The 24,346-nt window shown below is 32.1% G+C and overlaps 1 protein-coding gene across 8 annotated transcripts in view; it reads left to right on the top strand.

The window, feature by feature from the left end:
* Positions 1-24,346, top strand: part of LOC118203782 (ankyrin repeat and IBR domain-containing protein 1-like) — a 253,441-nt gene that overhangs the window by 46,308 nt on the left and 182,787 nt on the right. For all 8 annotated transcript variants that reach the window (XR_015040715.1, XR_015040716.1, XM_085815207.1 and 5 more), the window contains one exon: positions 3,939-4,064. Coding sequence is in view for 6 of the 8 variants with exons in the window: in XM_085815207.1 (XP_085671333.1) it covers positions 3,939-4,064 (126 nt within the window). In the remaining 2 variants the exon portion in view is untranslated. The remainder of the gene's footprint in view (positions 1-3,938; positions 4,065-24,346) is intronic.

Consider the following 24,346-nt stretch of genomic DNA (forward strand, 5'->3'; position numbering starts at 1 on the left):
ATATGAAATAGTACTTAGTGCATTTTGTATGCACCTTTTAATACTTCAACTATATTTAAAAACTGAAAACATCTGAAGTGTGAAATTATTACAAATTTTTCTTTTTCTTGTTTAGGAGCTGTTCTCAAAACGTTGGGTGACAAAGAATTCACTTTTACAAAAATCGAGCAGGATATTAAAGACAGCGAAATATAGAACAAATATGGCGAAGCTGAATGAAATCTAGGTTGAATTTTATTATTGAACAAATTATGCTCTGCAGATTTAATGTTAATTTTTATTGTTTAACAGTAATTACAGTTTTTGAATACCTGTAAAATAAACCTAATTCTTAAATTAATTTAATGTGTATTTCTTTTGCAAGTATTACAGTTCTTAATACTTCAAACAACTTGAAATTTGATACTTGTTAATTTATGTGGAATATGCTCATATTAATTTTATAATATAAGTAACTCATTGTCATCATATAAGCTTAATCTAAAATGCACAGCATTTGACATCAAATTAATAAAAAATTAACCAACTTCTAATTGCTTTCTTTTGTCCAATTGCCTCCTTTTAAATCATTTAATACCATAAAGCTATTTGATGAAAAAAATAATTGGTATGTCCACATCAACATGTACATTTATAATGATATTATAGAAAAAATCACATGACATAAATATTTAAAAACTTCAATATTCCTAAACAAATTAACTTTTTAAAATTTCATGTGGTATATAAAATAAATTAAAGAACATATTTAGGTAACTTTGAATTTGCATAATTTTATGAACTTATTTATGAAATTAACAGTTACATTATAAAAGAGAACTTTTTAAAAATGCGTCAATAAAGCATTTCGTATGTAGAGGTGAACTTTAAGTACTGATCTAATATATTTATAAGATTTTAAACTGAGACAACAATAATAGATTACAATATATTGCAAGATTGACTGATAAATGTAAAATTTTTACATATCATAATTATGTGTGTAACTAAACCAGCATTTTAAAACAGAAGTTACTCGATTAACTTACATGCAAATTAATAATATTTTCTATAAAATGTTTTTGATAAACTTAATTTTAACAAATGAATATATATATATTTATTTGTGTATTATCTGAAGATATGAATGCAATATTTGTGACATTAAACATTCATCTTCAAGGAAAATAAGCAAAAAGTCAACTTCGTAACTATTGGAAAAGGTAAGTTTTCTGCAATATCCCTCCTGGTTTATATTTAACAATTTTAAAATTTAGCACACTTATTAAAATAATCTAAATGTATGATGTTTTCTTTTACACTACAGTTGTTTACCTGAATTTGGTAATTAACTATATTGTACTTTAGATAGAAATTAACGTAGATATTCCCCGTATTTTATGGTACAAAAACTTATATATTTGTTAGTAATTGACCTAAATCTTCCCTATGTTTTCTTTGCATATGTCAATGTCTTTGGTAAAAATTTAGTCTGATGTCTTCTCCTCTTTACTGTGTATAAGTGCACATTTTTGGTAAAAATTTGCATAAATCTCCAATTACCTTTTTACTGCATTTATCGTAAAATGTGCTTATTTTAATCTCATATTTTTTATATAAATCTATGCAAAACTGTTCAGCATATTATGATTAAAAGATAAAATGTCATTTTTATATAAAATTTTTACATATCCACCTTTTAGGTATGTACAGCAATATGGAATATATATAACTGGAAAATTTAAATGCAAAAAAATTAATTTCTATTCAAAAATTGCGTAACACTTAAAGGCTGAAAATCACTTTTAATATTTCATTTCAAAGTGACTACAAAATATGCAATAAATTTCGTAAACCTGAATTCTATGTTTTAAATCAACTAATGCTATCGTTCATTTACATGGCATAAGAAAATGTCCTTTGGAAAAACAAATAATTTATTTAAAGTGTTATTTAGCAAAAATGAATTTAGTAAACTAATTAGTATTTACTAAATTTAAATTTATGAAATGAATTTAGTAAACAAAAATGTAAATGAACGATAGCATTAATTGATTTAAAACAATTAATGCTATCGTTCATTTACATGGCATAAGAAAATGTCCTTTGGAAAAACAAATAATTTATTTAAAGTGTTATTTAGCAAAAATGAATTTAGTAAACTAATTAGTATTTACTAAATTTAAATTTATGAAATGAATTTAGTAAACAAAAATGTAAATGAACGATAGCATTAATTGATTTAAAACATAGAATTGATGCTTACAAATTTTATTGCATATTTTGTAGTCACTTTGAAATGAAATATTAAAAGTGATTTTCAGCCTTTAAGTGTTACGTAATTTTTGAATAGAAATTTACTTTTTTTGCATTTACTAGTGCATTTAAATTTTCCAGTTATATATATTCCATATTGCTGTACATAACTAAAAGGCAGATATGTAAAAATTTTATATAAAATGACATTTTACCTTTTAATCATAGCATGCAGAGAGTTTTTGCATAGATTTATGAAAAAATATGTGATTAAAATAAGTACATTTTACGAAAAATGCACTAAAAAGGTAATTGGAGATTTATGCAGATTTTTTACCAAAAATATGCATTTATACACAGTAAAGAGGAGAAGACATCGGATTAAATTTTTACCAAAGTCATTTGCATATGCAAAGAAAACATAGGAAAGATTTAGGTCAATTACTATCAAATATATACGTTTTTTTACCGTAAAATACGGGAAATATCTACGTTAATTTCTATCAAATATATACCTTTTTGTACCGTAAAATACGGGGAATATCTACTTTAATTTCTATCTAATATATACGTTTATATACAGTAAAAAATCAGGGAGATTTAACGTAAATTTTTACTAAATATATACTCATAAGTGAAGCAAAAAATTGAAGAGATTTACGTATATGCGATAAATGTACGTAAATTTTTACTAAAAATTTATGTAAATCCCTGAAATTTACGTATATTATACGTAAAAGTTACGAATGAACAGCAGTCTCTCGTGTAAATATACCTAAATTTTGCATGAAAGTTACATATAGTATAACGTAAAAATATACATAAATATCTAGTATCTGCTACTGGACACTTTTATGATATTTTCACGTTCAACTTGAACTTTTTTATACGAAGCGCCATTCGTAAATTGCACGTATTTTTCTCGTGCTATTTACGAATGCATGCTACCTGGGTTTTATCGTATCTTGTTCATTTGTGCTTTTGCAGCTGAGGATGATGGTTTGGTAAAACCGTCGAAACTAGTCCTGTGAAAATTTGAAAATATAACACTGATTTTTGTTGGTTGACATCTAAATTGATATTTGTTCGGCGTGTTATTGTATTTTAACTGTAGTATAGTTTTAAATTCAGAAAATATAGCTATATATAGTGAAGAAAAGGACAAAGCGATTGTTGAGGATGAAAAGATTTCAATTGACAACTTAATGGGAATTCTTGATATAGCAATTGCAGAACTTAAATGGGGAACTTTGTAACTGAGCAAGAAAGTATGTCTGTTTATAAAATTAAAGACAGGATATTAGCACAAAAAATGAAACTGCTTAAATGAGTTTTATTGAAAGAAAATATAATAAAATGAGTAAATATTGAGCTTTTTTCAAAATTTTGATTTTATTGAGGTCATAAATGCTTTATTATTTCATGAACAACTATTTTATATTTTAATTTTATAATTCCTTCATGTCATCTTACAAGATTTCAACTGATGATCTATGATCTGGAAATTTCTGAAATCGTTGAACACCAGACGATTATGGATCTCATTCTGTACTGTTGTAAATGTAATTATAATTTGACTGATAATATTTTTTTTTGTTTTGTTTATGATATGGCTGTAGCACTGTAAGTATTATATTAACTAAGGGATAATTTTATGAAAATTTCTTTTAGGTTATCTATAAAAAATATTTTCTGTTTTTCAGATCCTTGTTTGTCATGGGGCTCCTTTATTTGTAGAAAATAAGTCTTCTGAAACTATATGTGATCTTGCCGTGAAAAATAAACATGAAGAAATTGCACAATATTTGGAAACAAAAATTTTATTTTATGTAAGTTTATAAATCTTATGCTAATGAATTAATATTTTGTGAGGATATTAATTTTTGCTAATAAATTAAGAGGTACTGTGCTAAAAATAATTATTATTAATAAGATATTTTTTGTAAGAAGAGAAGGGTAGTGTATAGTGAATTCAAAATATAGCAGTTTTGATCATTCTGACTTCAAGTTTGTTGTTGCATAAAGCACAAGAAATCATACAAATTATAACATTGTTGTTTTTAATTCTTTAGAAAGGAAGACTGCATAACAACACCAAGTAAATCTGGCTGCTGCATTTATCTTTGCGTATTTAAATAAATAAGATAATTTTTATAATACATTTTATGATAATTTCAAATAATTTGTAAGATGGCTGTAACTGGTTTGCTATCATGCCGTACACATATTTGATTGAGGGTAGGTGTGAAGATCTGATAGGTCAAAGGTCTATGACAATGTATAGGCATTTCCTGGAAATGTTTTCTGTGTGCAGATGGGCATTGTCTTACTGCTGGATGACATTTAACAGGTGTGCAGTATGTTCAAAATTGTTATTTTAATTGAATTCGGACTCATACCTTACCATATTTGGACTCGTCATTCTTGGCTTTGTTGATAATGATATTGAGATCGTCTTAAATGCTCTATACTGGGAGATGCAGTGTAGTGGGCTTGACAGTTGGCAGCTGTCTTGGTTTTATCTGGAGACTCGATTTTATGTCATAGTCTGGATATTAGTTTATTGAATTTCCTGATTTTAAATTTTTACCCTTTTTTAAGAAAATGTTTTAGCAGTAAATGAAATTAAGTTAGTTAATGAAATGATTGTGCTAATTCTGCCGCGGAATGAATTGGAAGTTGATCTGTCAGCACTATCCTTATCTTCAGGGCAGATGTTTTTATTTTATTTGGCTTATAATTCCTTACTAAATGTAGTATTTCATCTCGATGTACTCCGTCTTTGATATGATTTAAATCAGATTCCACGTGATTATAATTTGCTTCCGATAGTGAAGAAAGTGACACAGAGGTTATTGAAAACGAAAAAATTTCGATTGACAAATTAGTCGGTATTACACAACAATTATAGGACTTGAACAGCGGAACTTTGTGACTGAAAAAGAAATTATGTCTGTTATAGAACTAAAGAGAAAGTATTAGCACATAAAACGAAGCAACTTAAACAACATACATTGAAAGAAATGTTTAATAAAGTAAACAAATAAATATTAAGCTGCCTTTTTTTTTTTTTTTTTTTTTTTTTTTGTAAATTTTGATACTCTTTAGATCATAATTGTTCTTGTTGCATCAGGTTCTTCTATTTACAATAAAATTAATGTAAAATTCCTTACCTGCTGCATCTTCAGTGTTCGCGACGCCAGGCTTCTAATAATCATGTTTTTCAGTAAGAGTTTCTATTAGAAGTAACAGGCCATCTTGTCTTTTACTTATTTATTCAAGTAAGACACTAATATACACTATTTACAAGGTAGGTGATAATTATTTTAAGACAGTACATTTTAATTGTTTTCTGAGTCTGAAGTTTCGTCTTTACGCTCCTCAGAGCCGTTCCAATCTGCCTCGTTCCCAGAACTCAATTAGAGAAAAAGAAAAGGAAGAGATGCCCACCATCTAGTGGCAAGAATGGGACATCCTCCCACCTTTTGATTTTACCTCGATAAGATGGGAAAATCAAAACAAAATTTATCAATAATCAAACAAAAATTCAAGTACAACTTTCACAAATATGAAAAGTAACTAATGCTCTAAAATTAATACTTACAAAGAAGTATTACACATCTAAACATTTTCTGCATTACATTCATACCATATCCAGATAACATGTTCCAATTGACTACTGTTAGGACAATTAAATTTCTAAAATACTGAAAAGAAACAAAAATTAGTATAGCAATTTAAAAACATGTAACAGGTTTTACAGTTTTACGTCCATATCTAGTTTGATAGTTCATATCACTGTCACACTTATCGGCAGAGTTCTTTCTGTTCATGGTGAAGTCACTAAACAAGTTAGGTCTATCAAGTTCGAGAGGATAAATACGTTTCACAGGTCTTAGGAGTTCACCTGTCACAATTTTCACTTTGACAACACGTACTTCGCTGTCTTTCCCAGGATATATTTATACAACACGACCTATTCGCCAATCTATTCTCTTCTTGTTGTCGCTGTCACCAAGTCATTTTTGTTGATAGTCTGAGTAGATTGTTTTAGATGGTTTTTGCACTAGGATAGCTAAATATTCATCACGAAATCATTTGCAAAAGTGTTCTCTTTTAGTTCTGCAAGAACTTGTATCTTTTTGTCAGATTGATGGTATCCAGGTAGTCTAAGTCTGGTACTCCAATGTCGTGCACATCTTGTAGAAACATTGAAGGAGTTAGTGCCGTGAGATCATTTGGATCTTCTGAAAGGTACGTAAGGGGTCTTGAGTTAATCACTGATTCGATATCACAAAGTATAGTCAACATTTCCTCGTAAGAGACACAGGACTTTCCGAGAACATTTCTCAACATCTTCTTCACTGTTTGTACCAACCTCTCCCACCAACCGACCCACCATGAAGCAGTTGGGGAATTAAACTTCTACTGTATTCTCATACTAGTTGAATGATATTCTATTTCTTTCCAATCTATCGATCTTAACAGAATTTCAGTTCCAACGAAATTAGTGGCATTGTCGCTGTAAATAATACTTGGACAACCTGTTCTGGCAATAAATCTTCTTAATCCCAAGGGTAATGCATTTGTTGATAAACTTTCTATCAGCTCAAGATGTATCATGCGATAGACTGCACAAGTAAAGAGCAAGATCCATGACTTTTTTTTCTTTCCTTAAAAAAGTCTTTAAAGTCTTAGTCTTTAAAGAGGACTGGCTACATTGACTCCGGTCACTTCAAACAGCAGAGCATCTTTAACTCGATCTTCAGGAAGAGGTGCTGAAACAGTCTCTATATTCTTTGCGCTATATCTTCTACAGCAAACACACTTCATAAGTACTTTACTAACTGTTTTTCTTCCTCTCAGGACCCAAAATTTCTGTCGAATATTGCTTAGTATGAATTGCACACCAGCGTGGGATAGTCGCAAATGGTAATCTAAAATTAACCTAAGTCATGATTTGAGGGCAGTACAATTGGACAGAGAAAATTTTCTTCTTCCTCTCTTCTAGTAATCTTGGTCTTTAACCAAATAAGGCCATCTGAGTCAAAAAAGGTACAAAGGTTTCTAACTTTAAGTTCTTTGCCAAGTGCTTCTATCTGTATTATCTTGCATATTTTCTTTTCTACGGTTGCTATTTCAGGGACAGTGAGTTCTCCTGATTGTTTAGAATCTGGTCTTCTGCAGTTGTTGATAAATCTGAATATCCAAGCAGTTATTCTTAACACTTTGTGGTAAGATGAATATTTCTCAAACAAATGTTCTGCCCTTTGCGTATTTAGTGCAGAATTGACTGATTTCCTTTTTTCTGAATTCACTATTTCCATGTCCGGTATTTCCCTTTGTCTAGGCCATTCTTCCTAATTTTTCTTCAGCCAATCGGTGCCCTCCCACCATCTAACTACTGAAAGTTGTTTGGCGGTGCAACCTCTTGATGGGAGGTCAGCTGGATTTTTTGTTCCAGCAATATGTTTCCACGTTTTTGGATCCGTGAGTTTCCTAATCTCCCTGACTCTGTTTTTCACAAAGACAGCCTAGACAATCTCTTCCCTTTGAATCCACGTCAAAACTGTTGAAGAATCCGTCCAAAAATGTGTTTCTACATTTTGCCATTTCCAGACGAGGGATCATAATAGATTTCACGGGAGCTACTCTAGACTTCGATGCCAACAAATGAACTTCAACTCCAGAATTCGTCATAGTTCTCAAGAAAACTGCAGCAGCATACGCATTACTACTGGCATCACAGAATGTGTGAATGCTGCAGAACTTCCTATTGTCCTTGCTGGAATGTATCCAACGTAGGAGGGATATTTCTTTTAAGAGGAAAAGGCTTTTATACCAATTCACAAAATTTTGTTTTGTACTCTCATCGACTTCAGTATCCCAAGAAATTCCTGTTTTCCATAGTTTCTGCAACAATATTTTAGGATACAAGAGAACAGGACTCACAATTCCAATAACATCAAATATTTTGTGTGTTACAGCGAGAATTGTTCTCTTTGTTATTATATCCATTTCAAAATCTTCTAGCCATTTCAGATTCCAATTTCAATTACCTTTCTGAGAGTTCCATAACAGACCCAATACGGGTGAAAGTTTCCTGTTTCAAGTTATCTCCATTATGTAACCAACCTCAAAGATTAAACTTTCCTTCATACATTATTTCTCGAGATTTTTCGATGAACTGGATCATCTCAGATTCTTTGTCAAAACTGGCAACAACGTTATCTACGTAGAAGCTAGGCAAGAGTTTAGCTATCATCTCCGTATCATATGAAGAATTTTTTATGTACTTTAGTAGATGGAATTCTATAACAGCTGCCAAAAGGAAAGGAATACTCTTAACCTCAAATACTACTCTAATATGACGAAATATTTTCATTTTCTTTTCTTCCACATCATTCCACCAGAAAAACCGAAGCCAGTCTCCATCTTGAGGCTTTACACTGATCTGTAAGAAAGCCTTCTCAATGTCTCATATAGCAGCAAACTTGCCTTCACGAAATCACAACAAAAGAGAAGGAATTAGATCTATCAAATTTGGCCCACAATCCAAACACTGATTTAGAGAAGGAGACAATTGTTTCCTCGCAGACGCATCAAACACCGGTTGAATTAGTGTTGAGCTATTTTCTTTGATCACCGGTCTATGCGGCAAATAATGTCCATAGTCAACCGCTATATTTTCTTCGATCACTCCTAAGTTACACCAGTAATTAAAAACTACATTGTATGAAGAAAATAAATTTTGAGATACAAGTTTCTGGGTGGTAGATTGTAGACGTTTCAAAGCTAAATCCTTGTGGGTGGAGAGTGGTACATGATTCTCCGCCCACGGAAGTGCGACTTCTTAACGCCCCTTTTTGTTTAGAGATACAGAATTTTGGAACTGTACTTTTGCTTACAAATCCCTTTCCTCTCTAGACTTCTTTGTAACTGGATCTCTTATTCAGATAACATCAAGCCTCCAGAGTTCTGACAGCGTGGCATCAGAAATATGTAAAGATAATGAAAGCATTGAAAAGGAATTTTCTATTTCATAATTGTCAGTGTTCGCTTTCTCCATGACTGTCTGCCCAAGTCTTGTACTTACAGGAACTAATCTTTCCCAAGGAAGAGCTTCGATTTTACCTGTAAATAAATTTGCAGGAACATCTGCCCCTAACAACAAATGAATCTTGGGGGTTCTCCTGGAATAATCTGTAAATTCCATTTTCAAAAACATTACTGACGTAAATTCCTCTTCTTCTAAGTTCCCTAATCCAGTGTATATTTTTGATTTTAGGGACCAAAGAACATATTTTTCTTTCATCCAATACATTGATTTTGCAATTATACCGTTTATCTACCCTACCCAATTTTATTCTACAACGTTTATGTTTTTCCGAAACTTCTATGCCACCGAAAAGTCTGTGGGTTACACTTGGTTCACCTAAGCTTCTTAATTGTAACCTTTCTGCTGCATACCTGCTTATGTATTAGTTTTGACTTCCGGTGTCAATTAGCGCTCGAACAAATTGGTTATTCCCTGTTCCATATATGCGAACAACTAAAGTTTGCAAATATACTTATGAACATCCTGCTTGATTTAAAAGTACTTTATTTTCTATCTCTTTGTCGTTTTTAATTTTCGAAACCTCGACAGAAGGATTTTGTTTATTACACATAATAGTTGCATGTTGTTTTTTACAAATAGAACAAGTCCCTTTTTTCATGTAATGATAAGCTGGAAACGAAACTACAGTCATAAATCTTGTGGAATTGATTACAGAAGACGCAATTCATATTTTCCTCCCTGCATTCGGATTTTGTAAACAAATCTGTAGCGGTCGGAATCTTCGGTTTATTATGTCTATTTGTGAGACCACACACGCTTTTCGTTGCAGGGGGGAAGAAGACTGTCATTGATCGGATACTTTTTGCTGTTGCGAAATCGTTGACCTTGTGCGTTAGCTGGATGAAAGTTCTGCGTGTAAAAATGACATTAAATCTTTTATGTTATAATCGGTGCCAACATTTTGTGTTCTATGAAATTCAAGCTTTAATTCTGAAAGCAATAACTTCAAAATCATCTGACACAGAAAAGCGCTGTAAGATTCCGATACAACATGTAGCGCTTCGAGACATCTAATCTGTGTTTGTACTTTATCATACAAGTTACGAAATGTCATTCGCATTTTTTAATGATTCAGCATTCAGCAAATTATTCATGTGCGCATTAATAAGAATGCCTCTCCTTCCAAAATGGTCGTGTAAGATTTGAATTGCTGAATCATAATGTTTTGGCGATAACGGAAGTCCTTGAACGCAACTAGCAGCTGTTCCTCCTAAATATGCTTTCAGGTAATTAAATTTGTCTACTTTGTTCAATGATTCGTTATTATGTATTGAGGACTCAAAACTATTCCAAAAAGCCATTGACTACTGTTCCCATAAAATACAGGAATCGAAAGTTTGGGGAATTTAACATTAGGTGTATCTTTTATATTTTGCTGAGTGTTCGGTGCATTTAAGTCATTATCCTGGACCGAAACTGCTGAAATCTTCACACTTACGTCATGATTAAGTTCCTTAATCTGTTTCTTAAGCCTGAATTTCCATAACGTTATCTTCTCGCGATATTGTTCTGTAATTTTGAATTAATTTTCGAATTCATCTACACTCAGAATTGGTTCAACTTCTACATCGGTATTAGATAGTGTTGCGGTTTTAGTATTAAGCTGTTCTAACAATTCTTCGAGCTCATTAATACTAACTTCTGATTTATTTAATTCACTTTCGATGTTCCTAAATAGTTTTGTAACGGCAGTTCTTAAGATACTTCTTTTCTTTTTTAATTTATCCACTTTTTCTTCTGTCATTATCTTCTTAGATTCAAACACTTACACAAAATATATGTCTCATGAAAAAGAAATATTTAACACTTACTTAGAAAACAAAATTATTCTTCTGCTGAATACTTCAAGAACAAGTATTAAAATCTTCAGTTTTAATATTCAGCTTTTGAATTCACTTTATTAGAACTTTTCAAAAAAACCTGGCGTCCCTGTTTGGGCGCCATAAAAATGTTGCATCAGGTTCTTCTATTTACAATAAAATTAATGTAAAATTCCTTACCTGCTGCATCTTCAGTGTTCGCGACGCCAGGCTTCTAATAATCAGGTTTTCCAGTAAGAGTTTCTATTAGAAGTAACTGGCCATCTTGTCTTTTACTTATTTATTCAAATAAGACACTAATATACACTATTTACAAGGTAGGTGATAATTATTTTAAGACAGTACATTTTAATTGTTTTCTGAGTCTGAAGTTTCGTCTTTACGCTCCTCAGAGCCATTCCAATCTGCCTCGTTCCCAGAACTCAATTAGAGAAAAAGAAAAGGCCATCTATTGGCAAGAATGGGACAGTTCTTTATTTCATAAATTATGGTTTCATATTTTTAATTTTATAATTTCTGCATGCCATCTTACCAGATTTAAACTGATGATCTATAATCCGGAAAAATCGATAATCCGCAATCGCCGAAGTCCCGACGAGTCCTAATTAACAACTTTTGACCGTATAGATTTCTTCAGCTTGCAAATTTTATTTTCATTTCCAGCTTTTGAGTATTCTTCGGGTTGAGTCATGTAAATTTCTTCTTCTAGTTCTCTATGAAGGAAAGCTGTTTTGACATCGATATGTCTGACAGACATGTTTTTATACGAAGCTGCACATAAGAAGGCTCCATAGCATTGTGTATTTTACTACAGAAGCAAAGGTTTCATTATAGTCAGATCCAAACTTCTGGCTAAATCCTTTTGCGATTAATCTGGCTTTGTATCTTTCAATTTTTCCTTCTGCATTAAGCTTTGTCTTGAAAGACCATTTGCATCCTTTTGGTTTTCTTCCTTTTGGTAAATCAACTAATTCCCAAGTGTTGTTTTCTTCTAGTGAATTAATTTCTTCTCAAACAGCATTTAGCCATTTTCTTTTTACATTTTCTTCCAAACTTTGAATTTCCTTCCAAGTTTTGGGTTCTGAGGAGATTGGATATTTGGCATGGAATCCGTAGTGATCAGGAGATTTACCTTTTGTGAGTCTGTTCGATCTTCTGAGTTCCAAAGGTTTTTCTTCTGGTTCTGATATTTCTTTCTCTTCAGGTTCTTCTATTTTTATTTCTTCCCATTCTGAGCCTTAGAATTTTCTTCATTCTGCTTTAAATAGATGCTTACAGGCTCATCAGTTCCAGTGTCTTCAATAAATCCTACAGATCGACTTATTATAATTTTGTCTCCAGGAATTAAAATTCTCTAGCCTTTACTTCTGCTGTCGTAGCCGACAAGTATTCCTTCTATAGCAGTATCATCCAGGTTACCTCTTTTAGATTTATGGATGTAAGCAAAAGCCTTGCACCCGAAAGTCCTCAGATGAGAGAGGTTGAGTTTCCTGTTATTCCATAATTTGTATGGAGTTTTTGCATTTGGTTTTGTAGGCATATGATTCTGTAAATAATTTGCAGTCAGCACTGCTTCGACCCAGTATTTATGAGGTTGACCTGAGTCAGCCAAAAGACATCTTGTCATCTCCATCAAAGACCTATTTTTGCATTCACTGACTCCATTTTGTGCTGGACAATACGGTACAGTAAGCTGGTGATTTACACCAGGTTTTATAAGACATTCTTCAAGTTCCTTACTTGTGTACTCACCACCGTTATCACTTCTTAGCGTTTTTACCTTTCTCCTGAATTTATTGTTTGTGAGAGCAATGAATTGTTTTAGTTTAGATATTACTTCATTTTTCTTTTTCATTAGGTAAATCATTGTGAACCTGCTGTAATCATCAATAAAAGTTACGAAGTATAGGTATCCACTGACAGATGGTGTTTGTATTGGTCTTAAAACATCGGTGTGAACAAGTTCTAGCGGTTTAGATGCTCTGAATTTCGATTCTTTGGGATATGGAAAATCAGTTAGTTTACATTTTATGCACTGAAGGCATTTGGTATCATCTACAATTATCTACTTTAATTCCTTCAGCGAGTTCTTTTTTTACAAGTTGCTTGATTGCATCATCGTTTCTGTGACCAAGCCGTCTATGCCAAAGTTACAACAAATTAATAAAAATAGAGAGCAAAATCATTCTTCTTACCTTGCATCCAGCGCAGCATCAAGTGAGATTATACCTAATTGTAATCCAAAATAGGTGTAGACGGAAATTATAAGATCACAAAACACATTCTTTATTAATACATGAAAATAGATAAAAAATTCGTTAGTATTCCAAATATATACATTGAAAAAGGAGTTATATTATAGAGAGTGTCACATCACTGTCCTTTCCTGAAGGAGTAGGAAAAGTAAGTGTGAAGAATAAGTGTGTTACACAGTTAACTCTTTTGCAGGGTTTTCAGTTCATACAGTTTATCGCGCTATTGGCGACGGTCCATCACTATTTGCATACCAACAATTTTCCTTCTTAAATTTATTTGATATGAATTATCTTTTTCTAAGATAGACATTTGTTGAACATTTCATAAAGATTGAATCCATAAATATTTGTATTTAATTTTGTTTTACATTAATATATGATACATTGCTAAGTTTATCTTCATAATAGTATATGTATTATTTATTAATTTTATTTTGATCATATTTAAAAGTGCTTGATAATTAAAAGCTTTCTTTTCATATTTAGAATTTTCACAGCTCAAGAGTGGAAGAAAATTTACAAAATTAATTTAGCCATAAAAACGTAAAATATTTAGTAATTTAATTATTTGTTAATTGACTGATTGATTTAATTATTTGATGATTTAGAATATCTATTAAATATTAATGTGTTTTGCACCGAAATCACATTATTAATAGTTCAGTAACCTGAATCATGCATTATAAAGTGAATTTAAGCCACTTTAGACTTCTTTTGAAATGCCATCACTGCACAGTGGGGAAAATCTCCTGGAAACTGCCCTCTTTTTCACTCAAGAATCTCCCAATTTTTTTATATGTTGGCAGCTGTAGCCTTGTATGAAGACCATGTTTGTAGGAACTTATTTTAAATTGTAATTCTACTTATTCAAGTACCTGCAGCTGTTGAGAGGTCTGAAGTCAATTGTTTAATGATATTTATATGTACCATTAGTGAGAAATAATAATCTTTAGATGTTGTGGTAATCTTCAGATAACCCTTGATCAGCAAAACAACTAACTCTTCAGTGAATTCAAATTCTAGAAGACATGTTTTGTGGAATATTCAGCTCTCTGAGAATATCTAACTATGCTGAACTTAAATTTGAGTATACAGTAGAGATGGGCAAAACCACTCCTTTAAAGGATCAGATCAGACTTCTTTAAAGGAACAATTTGTTCACTGAAGTGAATCAGTTCTTTTTAATGATTCACCATTCACTAACAATGACCTTGATGAATGCGTTTGGAACATACATGAATCAAACAATGTGCAAGGATTCCTATCTTTGCACACTACTCAAAAAGCAGACAGAATTGAACAAGGAGTGGAATCGCTGGAGTCAATTCAACAAAACTGCTCACTCTCTGGACTGATTTCTTTCAACTGTACTCTTAAGATTCCCTGGGGGGGAAAAAAACTTTTCTACATTAAAAAAAATGTTAAAAGTTAAAAAATAGTGAAAACTAAGCTCAAGTTTATTAAGAGTACATTATTTTATTACTACAGTTGGTATTTTGTTGCTACTACAAAACACAATGTAAAAATAAATTTCTAGATTGGAGACAGATTCCTAAAGAACAGATAATTGTCTGCTGACACTACTGGCATTTTTAAAATCTAATTTGGCAAAATGATTCCAAATATCACTCAAAGTCCTTCTGTTTGGTAGGATCTACATTTTGTTCTGCACCTAGAAACAATGCATTAGATGGAAACATTTATGTTTATAAATATGTACTAATTCTAAAGAAGATTAAAGAGAAATTCACAGCTCATCATTACAAGATGTGATTAAAATAAGTAAATAAATAAAAATATAGTTTGTTATTTTACATAAATATTACAATAATAGTGTATAAAAAAGGTAATACTTAATATACAAAGCTATATCAGGACACAGTATTCAAAGAATCGAAAAGAAATTCAAAGGAATAGCTCCAAGGAAGCGAAAAGAGCAAATAATCAAGATTTTACAGGAGCTAAATTTGAAAAAGTGGTCGGAAATATATCCGCTTTAGAGCAGGAGCAATAAAAAGTGTGAAAAATAATGACTCCGAAGTACCGAGATCTGCGACTAGTGTTGGTGCGTTGTAAGTGCCGACAGCTGGGAATCTGAGGAACTAGTTCCTAAAATCTATGTATTACAAATAAATCCTCACATGGCCAGATAGGGGTGGGGAACCTCTATTCTTTTGCAAACAGGCAGCGTCGGTTTATTTTATGTTTTGTTTTTGAAATATTAGATGGAACACAAGAAAGCCAAAAGGACGCATATATGCATACATAACACATATAAAAAATAAGTCAGAGATGTTTCCTGTAAATAATAAAGGAAAGACTGCTATAGTTTACATTAAGAGGTATCAAATTTTTGACACGTCTCCCAGCAACAGCTCTCAGTGAACTGTTAAAAAACTGCCATCCTGTTTTCGAAACGCTGATCATTCGTTCAGTGAAGTGAATCAGTTCTAGAGTGGATCGCCCTAGTATACATTACAAAGTAGTATACATTACAAACCCTAGTATACATCGATCTAGTATACATTACAAAATCTGAGACCCAAAATTGTTCGAACTATGGCAATTCTGCATTTCGGAACATTCAGGATTTAAAATGAACAGTTTAAATTTAGATGATCTGTAATAATGGCGAAGTTGGGTTTTGTCTATTTTTTAAATCAGAAAGAAGAATGCTACAGGGTTAGGGTTTAGTAAAACTCGATGATTTGAAGCTCGAGCTTGGTTGTTTTTTCAGGCTTTCAAGCATTTGAAGTTGACATACTTACATTATCAAAAGACTTAAAATGGACTTATAATTAAAATAATATTTTTTACAAAATTAAAAGAAGCTTTTTCTTTACTAATACATTTATTTATGCATTTATATTAAAGAAAAAATATTTTAAAAACACCAGTGCATGTAGTGATTTAGCTGATAGCTTCGACCTAATTTTGGTTGAAAAATTGTTGGCCATGGAAAATGCTCTCTCAGAATCAATCAACGTTGGTTTTATACTGTAAATAGCTTCAAGTAACCTCTTTAAATTTGCAGTCAATTCACCATTACTTTTTGACAAAGTAAATTCTTGACTTAATTTTTTAAACCGGTCACCTTCCGCTAGTTTGCTGGTTAACGCTTCTAATAGTACTGTAAGTTGTTCTTCAAGAGAAGCACCAACTTTGGTAGTTGTTTCTGCTTCACTGCTTGATTTTTCATTTGAGGAATTTGGTGATGAATCTGGTGACATAAATAAATGCTTCATTAAAGCAGCTGCTAGTTCTATAGAAGCTTTTGATGTCGTTTTATTTAAGTTGTTTAGTGAATTCATCAAATCTATGATGTTTTTGTTGATCCTGCTATTGCAGTAAAAATCAATATTTTCAGAAAGAGAACTACTTATTTCAGATTCTTGTTCAGTTAACTTCTCTTGCATAAAGTTGATAGAAATGTATGCTGTTCGTAAAGTGGCGTGTTTTTCACCCATAGCGTTAAGTGCCACTTCAATTGGTTTTAATGCCAAGACTATCAATTTTATTAATTCCAGGTTTAAATTTGTTAAAAGATGTTCAGATCCAAGTTCAATGAGTAAATCCTTTGTAACGTCATACAATTTTACAAATGTTTCAAGGATTTTCAGCATTGAATTCCATCTGGTTTTACAATCCAGAAAGAGTTGTTGCTCTATCTGTAATTTTTATCTACATTTAGACTTAAACAAACCTGAACACATAACAGAATTTTTGAAAAAAATTACAACTTGTCTCACAATATTTATGTTTTCCTTGAACGATTCATTCTGTAATTCAATTTCATTAATGCTCAAACCATTATCAATGTCATCAAAATCATCAGTCTCTCCTGAACTTTCATCTATACTTTCTTCTGTCTCTGATTTTTTTTATATATAAAAAGTTTTTGTAACAGCCAAATGCAAGGCATGTGCAAGACATGTTTGATGAAAAGCAGGTGAGTCTTTTCGGAACATGATCATAACGCTTGCTCCATCCCCTGTAGTGGATACGATATCATGCTTAAATGATAGACCAAAAGATTCAAGGTGCTCTTCTACGAGTTCTTGCATTTTTTTTTTTTTTTTTTTTTTTTTTTTTTTTTTTTTTGTATCACAATTTCCAAAAATTCTTACCAGTCTTAGACTGATGCTTTTTTGGCAGGCAGTATGCAGATTTATATTCAGGAATCTCCGATTACCGATGCTGGTCCATTCATCCATGGAATGAAGAATTTCTTTGATTTGGCAATATCTTTTTTAATAACATTTTTGATTTTTTGTTTCACAGTTTCCATATGGTTATGAACAAGAGCTATTACAGATTTTTCGTTAGCTGGAAGCTTCATACCCTTTAAGGCCAATGATTGTCGAATAAACTCTGACTGAGTGATTTGACGAATTGATAAACCATCTACTGCAGCCATTTTTGCAATAATCTCTTCAATTGATGTTTTGATTACGAAATTATCCAAAGTTTATGTTTTTTTTAGCTGTCATTTCTGCCTCTGCTTTGTCAACGCCAATGTTATGAACGCTGCTTAGATGACAATGCCTTGTTGACGTATTTCCATTTAAAATGGAAATTGTTTTATTGCATTCATTGCAACGTGCATAATTTTGGTCTGCCGTGGCGAAATGACTCCAAACGGTTAATCTTTTGTTTTTCGGCATGATTACTATTCTAGAAAAAAATAGAAAATACTATTCTACAATATGCGTGTATTCACAGCTGTAACTCCAATAATATTAACCATTTTTACCAAAATATTGCTAAAATTTCAACTAAATTTGTGTTGATATTAGTAATTGCATTCTTATTGGTTAAAAGGAAGCATAGCTTTTTGTCACGTCCGATGCATTAGCTTTCTGTCAGGTCTGAAGTATTTCGAAACTTAATCCCATTCTATTTACTTATGATTTGTTAAAACATGATCTGCTTGTATCTCTGTTTGTATTTCTGCTTGTGTCTCTGCGTATATTTCTCTGTGTATTACTCTGTAATAATTTTTTTTTTTTTTTTTTTTTTTGCAAAACACGGTGTTTTCAATGCTCAAGAATTTGTAATTTTGTTTTTTTACTGATACTAAGAAAATCATTATTTAATATTGCATACACGTTACTACTTAAAATTAAAAGTATATTGTTTCTATTGGTAAAGATTAAAAATCCTTGCATTTCTATGTACTGTACTGTATATACTGTAGACGGCAACAAATTTATCTCTTTACCAAAACAAGTTTCAATACTGTTCAGGTAAAAGTACTGGTAAAAGTAAAAGCATTATTTTGCTGTATATATTTATAATCCTTTTATTGATTAACTTTACTTATCTGTAATACAAATGCAAAAGTTTTAGTTGTTATGTACTTAAAAAGGAGCAGTTTTATGACACCAATAAAATGTCTTCTAGGATTCTTAAGAAATATGTTGACAAATAAATTTAAAAAATGCAGAACGAAAAACATTTTGTATGTACAGAGCTCGAAAGCCCGTCGGGCTTTGATTCGAGTATTGAGTACTCGAAAATGACCAAACATTATCGAGTATCAAGCTTGAGTCTAAGCTCGTTCCAAACTCTATACAGGGTGGTGCCAGATCTGATGTGAACAGATCAGGCAGCAAAAATTATAGAATTTAAAGGAACAGCAACCAGGAAAAATAAGGGGTGCAAAATTTCTAGAATTTAGGAGAGGCATTAGGAAGTAGAATTTAGGGATGGTAAAAGTTTTAAAATTTCAGGAGTACTGACTTTAGAATTGAGGACTTAGAGATTGTACTGGGTGGCAAAATGCATAGGGCTGGCCATATCCCCTCCACAACTATTCAAGGGCTGAAAGTATAATACTGGTCAATGTCAATCAATGTATTGTTTTTGGCATTGGTGCTACTCCCTAGCCATTTTGAAAGTGACATGCAGGAATCTCAATAAGGAGAAAAATCGCATTTACAACATACATGCTTTCTTTTGTGGAGTATTATATTTTCGGTTCCTAGATTTTGTAAAGGAGGGGATTTTTTATTATTATTCAATTATATATATATATTTTTTAGCTGATGGTCCAGATGTCTGGATATTAAATCATTGCAGATATTGAACATCTGGATTTGAGACTTTGTACTGTATCAACAGTTCACTGCTTCTGACTTAAGTAACATATGATTAACAATATGTGGGCTTTCAAATTTGTAAATGTACATTTGACCAATATATATATAAAAATGTTGAAGAATTTCTGATAATTGTGTTTTCACAAACATCCTTGCCTTATGTGGTATTTCAATTTGGATGCAGTGGTGTATCAAATAATCAGTTCTTGCTAACCACCTTATCTCATTGGTTGCCCAGAAAAGTAATCTAAAGGAAATTTTAAGTCATACTTTTTACATTGTTATGCTAGTTAAAAAAATCATGTCTTGCATAGAGAAGTTATTGGATGATATATAAGCAACTGTCTTATTTAGGAATATTTCCAGATTATCTACATTCTAGGTCTGTTTTCATTCTAACCCAATAAAAATGGTTTTAATATTTCCTAAAAAAAAGTGGGAAAATTTTTATATGTAGCTCTACTGTATAGCAAAGTAGAAGCAAATGGCCAGTTTCAAAATTATGCAGTGTCATCTAATTATTGTGAATTGGTACCTAGCAATGGGCTATAATTTCCATTAATGTATTATTAACACATTGACTGCCATGGAGGTCACCAGTGACTGGCACTCGACTTGGCTACAGCGCCGTGGGTGCCACCAGTGATGCGACCAATAGTAAAATACATACTTAGAGTAAATATCGATACTGATAAATTTTTAAATTGTACTATTGTTACTATAATGGTTTGAAGAATAATAAATCATAAAAATTTAAATTATAAATCGCAGTAATGGTCTCCCACCACGAAAAAATGCATTAAGCACGATTATATAACTCACATTATTTTCTGGAGATAATATTTCAACATAATATACATCGCATGATAAAAATTTCAAGTTGGCGTCATAGGCTAACCACGTAAAATGCACGTGGCAATCAACGTGTTAAATGCAACCAATTACAGCACGCATTGCCTTGTTAATGTTGTTAAAAATGAATAACTATCATTTGATGATATCATTATTGTACATGATGAATGGTTTCCTCCTTCAGAATTTTCCACGTGTTGAGTTTTTAATCCATGTATCTTACTAATCACCTTCATTTCAGATTGGTAAACGCCTATCTTGTTGATGATTTTGAAAATTTAATGTTTCTTAATATTAGATACTTCTAAAGTAAACACTTAAAAAGAACTTTATTAATGAGCATTTACCATGGCCAGAACATCTTCTAAATCAAAATATTCTCAGTTGGTGCAAGATCCATGAAACTCAACTAATTTTTTATAAGTAAATAAAACTAGTGTTGCTAAGTACTGAGAACTGAGTTCATCTTTTAAAAACAAATACCATTATATCTCAAGAATAGCCTTTAGAATCGCTCAGATACCTATCTAAGTTAGTCAGGCAAGGGCACAGTATTTTACTAGTCTTGTCTCTGAGAATTGGTGAACTGGAAATGGTCTATTTAGTTGAAAGTGGAGGGAATGAAAAATAGTATCCATACTATTGGGAAGCATTTCTAGCATTATATTCACCATAAAGTATTATTATCTCACACTGCTAATTGAACAAGTAGCAAGCCTTTAGTAGCTTTGAGATGATTTTGATATTCCTTATTGCAAGTGCTGCACTTTGTTGTTGAGTTGAATATTACTCTTGATGTGGCATGTTTAGATGTTTGTTACTTGAATAATTTGGGATGCTGTTGTATAGGAACATACCTTTCCTATTTCAAACTTGAATACAAAATTTATAAGTGAGGTATAGTACACATATGAGAAATCTAGAATTGATATATTATTTGTAACAGAATACTATCAAGTAGTGCAGAAAATTTTCATGTGTTTCTTTTTGTTGCAGAGTTAAATTTGAAAACTTAATGTTAAGGATGCTAAAATCATTCATTACTTTTACGAACATGTCTCTTTTAGTAAACAAATATATGCCTGATATAGCCACAGTTTAGGAGCATTCATTCTGAAATAAATGAAATGCACAAGACTTTCTTCTAAACCCTGTATATAAGAAATCATTTGGGATATACATATATGCATATGCATTTATAATATACTGAGATTTGTAATAATCTTGTCTCCTCAATTTTTGTTTTTGAATGAAAATTGTAAACTCATAATTTATGAAAAATTTCTTTTATGCCAAATATTAACAGTTATGGAGCAATGTAACTAAAGATATCTGGACAGTTTTCTAGCCATTGATCGCCTAATTTAATTACAAATTCAACAGATAAGTAATTATTAAACGATGTCCTGTCACAAGGAATGGAAACAATATAGTGTTTTGGAGTAATAAGTGTGTTGTACAGTTAATCTAATAGCTTGTAATTCTAATGCTGTGTTATAAATATTAATGATAAAAGCAATGCAAAAATATCCACCAGATGACATAGTTCCAGTGTGCATTGAAAAGCTTCTTATGAGAGTGTCTTGTATTGGAGTAATGAAAGCCCATAGCACAGAGTCTCAACCGTGGGGAATTTCATAGTTTGAGAGAGCAAAGGCATATGGTCCTTCTTCTCTGAAACTATGCTATTTACCTGCTAAGTATTTTAGTTTATGAATGTAAAAAACTACTTTTATTCAGGTTTTGGTATTTATCAACATTTTTATACTTTTTTAAATTTAATTTATATACATTCTTGAGATTTGGAAAGGAGGGTGGGGGATGATTGCTTGGCAGTGGTGAAAGGAGTTGCAAAGGATAAAAAGTGTTGAGAGCCCCTACGTTAGCAGCAGTTGCCTGGAAATGCAAGATAATGCATACAAAAAACAGCAAATTGCCATGTCTCTTCATACAGTTGATAGCAATAGAACACAAGGTGGCACCTTTCACTCACATATTTACTAGCATGAACTTCCAAAAGGTGTGTAACATTGTTCTCACAGTTCATGAGTGGCACTTCAAGAAGTGGTTCAAATAAGCAATTATCCCAATTTTAAATTTAGCACACCTTCATCACCACCACAAATACTTCTTTCATTCTGTATGTAAACTTTACTATGTGGGGCATATGTAATGCTAACACCTGTGAGTCTAATGCGGTCTACATACTCTGCTTGCATTCCTATCTTTTTCTGCCATGTTTCATTGTATTTCTATAACATATGAGCCTTTATGATTGGGTACATCATTTTTGTTAATGACAGATTGTTTAAAATCTTGCAGATCTATTGTGTTTGCCAATCTACATTTATTATGAATTGGGGCCACATTTTGTGCTGCATTCTGGGAATTTATAGCAGTTGTGAAATGAGGCACTTTGCACCTATTGCATTGTTCACATGATCATTCCTCAAAGCTTTGTGATTATTGTCATTGAGAAGTCCAATAGCTTTTTGTGTTAGATAGTTTTTTAACTTGGATAAAAATTTTAAAGAATTGAAACAGTTTGATATAAATTATCTTATATTTACAAGACTCAGAAATCTAAATGCTTGTATTTTTAATATATACGAGGGCCATCCAGGAAGTAGATTACGTTTCCGTCTGTGTCCGCTAGGGGCGGGGCTAGCGCGGCCATCTTGGGGTCAGAGCGTTGCGCAGCTCAGTCTGCATCTAGCCGTGCTAGTGAGAGGTTCGTCCTGTGCTCCGTTCAGATACTGTGACGGTTTGAGATGTCTGCGTTAATTGAAAATCCCGCGAGCTGCGCTCAGTAATAAGGTTTCTGACTGCAAAAAACTGTAAACCGATAGAAATCTATCGGCAGCTTCGTGAAGTGTATGGGGACAACATTATCACTGAAGGTGGAGTGCGTCAGTGGGTCATAAGATTTCAAAATGGCCGAACCAATGTTCACGACGAAGATCGAAGTGGGAGACCCAGCATAGTGACCGCCGAACTTCTCGAAAAAGTCGATGCTAAAGTCCGTGAAAATCGAAATTTCACAATAACGGAACTTTCTTTGAGTTTTCCACAAATTTCGCGAAGTTTGTTGCACGAAATCATCAGCGAAAAGCTTGGTTACCACAAGTTTTGTGCAAGATAGAAGGCAAGAAGAGGTAACGAAGTGGTTGAAGGCGCAGGCGGCCGAATTTTTCGACGAAGGAATTTCCAAGCTCGTACATCGCTACGATAAATGCCTTAATTTGTATGGTGACTATGTAGAAAAGTAGTATTTGAGTGTGGCTTTCATCTGTATATAATAAAATTTGTTTCCTATACTTTATTTATTTTTTTATTCCAAAACGTAATCTACTTTCTGGATAGCCCTCGTATATTGTAGTAATCATGGTACTTACATATCAGCACAATTACTTTAGTAAAAGTTGCCAGATTTTTTAAATGTGTTAACCACTCTCAAAAATTTCCGCCGGAAAATGTAACACTGTAGAGGTATCAATAATATGAGGTAGTAACCCATATAAAACAAAATTTTCCAGGTATTATTTGGATTTTATTAAGTTACAAGCTGTCCTGTTGATAGGACAATGGTCCAATATACTCCTAAATTTTACAAAAATTTTGCTTACTTTCTCAGAGGCTAAAATTGGGAAAACAGTCGATAAACAGTCTAATATTATGTAATTTACAAATAGTTGTAGGTTTTCTATTGCATGTTTTTAGCTGGAATCGTCTCTAGTGTCCTTTGGTAATTTTTTTGTTTACTGGTTAGTCCCTACAACTGTATGTGAAATCATGTCTTCAGCCATCATGTGAAAATATTCAAATGGAGTTTTTTCTGGCACCACATTTAGAATATTTTGATGGTCTTGAAAAGAAATACAGCTTGAAAGTCTGAATTGGAGTTCACATTTTTTCTACTTAGGGGCTTTGACATCAAAATTAGGTTCTTCACAGTTTTTTGAT

The sequence above is a fragment of the Stegodyphus dumicola genome, chromosome 4 (assembly GCF_044657685.1).
Source record: "Stegodyphus dumicola isolate Sdum_Otavi_A_Nest chromosome 4, ASM4465768v1".
NCBI lineage: Eukaryota > Metazoa > Arthropoda > Arachnida > Araneae > Eresidae > Stegodyphus > Stegodyphus dumicola.